Genomic DNA, 2,724 nt, shown 5'->3' with positions numbered 1-2,724 from the left:
TTCTCTGGAGTCTGTAAAGGGTTCCGTTTAACGGCCTTTATGTCCACGGGCAGACATGGACGAGTAGAACCCCCAGAATAAAACATCTCCACACATCTAGCCTCACACGGTTACAGCAGTGTTCCGGTACCGGACCGCTCCGGCCTCTGGTGCGTAAAGAGCAGATTTATAGCTTATATTAGATAGAATAGAAGATAGAATGCCTTTATTGTCACTATACACAAGTACAATGAGATTGAGAGCAGCTCCTTCAGTGCCATACATAATAAAGTACAAAATAAAGAGCAAAAAAATGAAAAATAGAAGAGATTTAAGTATAAAAAATAAGATAAGTTATATATACAGGATACAGTATAGGTTATATGCTAGGCTATTAAAATAATGAGGCCGATGGTCAGAGGGTTCTGGTCACTGTCACAACATCACATTATATATTATAATATACATTATCATGTTATAATATATAACATGATAATATATATTATGTTATAATATCAGATTATTGTATTATTATATATCAGATAATATATAATCTGATATTCTACATTATATTATGATATATATAGAATATCCGATTATATATTTTATTGTAATATATAATGTGATATATAATATAATATAATATAATATAATATAAAACATCATATGAGAAACTTGAACGGTCAGAAAAATTAAATATAAAAGATCATTTAAAAAAAGGCCCAGAGTTTCTGAACCAGAACCGGATCATAATAAAGTATTTTTCCAGACGGTTCCGTTAAACTCGGGCCTGCTGCAGCCGCACGGCTCCGGTTTTTATTTCAACAAGCTCCAGCTTTTCGGTCCCGTTAAACACCGAACCTCTTCCCGCCACTGAAAACGGAAAACTGCGGAGGTAAGTGAGTGTGTGTGGTTCTGGTCCTACCTGTGGGGATGCACGGGCACTGCTGCGCGCTGAGGCCGGCCACGGAGCCGCAGCACGGCGGCCCGCCTCCTGCGCCCTGGACGTGCAGCTGTCCGTAGTAGTAGCCGTTATATCCAAGCCTGGTCCCGTTCACGGACTGAACCCCCGGGCCGGACGGTCCGCATGTGGCCGAGTACAGTCCGTTGTAGTCGGTGTACAGAGAGTCCGTGAGGCCGGCGGACAGAACCACCGGGCCGCTCCGGTGCAGCAGCAGCGGCTCCTTGCAGCTCGGCCGCGCGGACAGGATGCTGTCGATGCTGAACATGCCGGCTGGCATCACCCCGCCGGAGCGCTGGAAGGGGAACTCGGAAAACGAAAAGTTCTGGTTGCAGTCAGAGTCCAGACCGAGAGGTTCCGCTCCCAGGAAAAGTTTCCTACAGTTGCGTCATGGTGGCTCTGGAGGCTTCCTGTGAACGCGCGGCGCAGCGAGCTGTGCTGGACGGACCGGAGGTCTGAGGAGGCCCGCTCCGGGCTCGGCGGCTCTTATAGCCCGCTGACGTCACCGCCGAGAAGCTGCTCTGAGATCAGCTGTGAGCGCGCGCGGCGTGTGTGTGTATTGAGAATTAATTGAATTAAGATAATCTGAGTGTTTGGAGACTGTGGAGATGCGCTGCGCCTCCTCCTGCAGAGTAATCCGATTATTTCCTTGTCAGAGGGGCTTCCTAATCTGTGGAGCCCATTCACACCGGGCTGCCCGTCCGGGCCGGACAGGGCCGCTCCTCATCAATCCACAAACCAGGACCACAGGACACCACAGCGGGGTTCCGTCCAAATGCCCAGGTCATATCCACAGAGTTCTGGGGTTTTGTTTTGGCTGCAGGATCCATAATGAGCTGCTGAGGAACGACCAGTAGAATGGCAGAAGTTCTGGTACCATGCTGACGTTATAAAGTTCTTCAGTGTTTATTCAGCACCGACATCAATCCTCCACAAGCTTCTGGGACAACAAGTCAAGTTCTGCCGAACCCACTGAGCCACAGATCTGCGCAACATGTGCGTCCAAGTGCAGAGAAAGTCCAAACAGCGGTTCTGTTGCCTGCTTCTGTTCCTACATAATAAAAAAAATATCAGAACCTCCGTGTCAGACCGGAGCTGCTGAGCTCTCTATCTGGGCCTCCTCTCCGCGGGGAGCCCCTGAGCGGGTCAAACATGTCCCCCCTGAGAAGGATGAGATAACGGCCCATTATCACCTCCATTCAGCCGGGGACGTGGGGCCGTGGGGCCGTGGGGCCGTGGGGGGGCGGGGGAACGTGGATTCAGCTTCAGACCTTAATGGGGCTTAGTGGCGGTACTTAACACCCAGTGGGTCGGAACACAGGTCAGCCTGACGGGGAGCCGGGTCCTCACATGTGCTGCTGGCTGGTGGAGGCTGGTGAGCGGGTCTGGAGGCCGGTGGAGGCTGGTGGAGGCTGGTGAGCGGGTCTGGAGGCTGGTGGAGGCTGGTGGAGGCTAGTGGAGGCTGATGGAGGCCGGTGGAGGCTGACGGACCTGCTGTCAGCCTCCGGCGAGTCTCACATTGTTATTATTATGATCCAGCAGCTGTTGGACCGGAGGGACCAGGTAACCCGCAGCACACCTGGAGACACGTTGTCCTGGATGCTGTTTACCAGAAAGCTGCATTTTTAATCTTCATTTGCAGTATTTCTGAAAACAGTTTCTGATTTATTGGAATTATTGGAGCTGATTTCTGGGAAACGGTTTGAACGTGAACTCACAGAACAGCACCGATATTATTGTTATTATTATTATTATTATTATTATTATTATTGTTATTATTATTT

General features: G+C 49.4%; 1 protein-coding gene across 1 annotated transcript in view; it reads right to left on the bottom strand.

Moving 5' to 3' along the window:
* The window catches only part of gsc (goosecoid), a 2,932-nt gene extending 1,712 nt beyond the window's left edge, over nucleotides 1–1,220 (bottom strand). Inside the window, exons 1-2 of the mRNA XM_008291210.1 lie at nucleotides 905–1,220; nucleotides 115–146 (exon numbers count right to left, since the gene is read on the bottom strand). Of these exons, the coding sequence (XP_008289432.1) occupies nucleotides 115–146; nucleotides 905–1,220 (348 nt within the window). The remainder of the gene's footprint in view (nucleotides 1–114; nucleotides 147–904) is intronic.
* Nucleotides 1,221–2,724: the final 1,504 nt, after the last annotated feature.

Source organism: Stegastes partitus, unplaced genomic scaffold (assembly GCF_000690725.1).
Source record: "Stegastes partitus isolate 25-593 unplaced genomic scaffold, Stegastes_partitus-1.0.2 Scaffold726, whole genome shotgun sequence".
Classification (NCBI taxonomy): Eukaryota; Metazoa; Chordata; class Actinopteri; family Pomacentridae; genus Stegastes; species Stegastes partitus.
The sequence above is the reverse complement of the archived record's forward strand: the minus strand, read 5'-3'. Positions and strand labels throughout refer to the sequence as shown.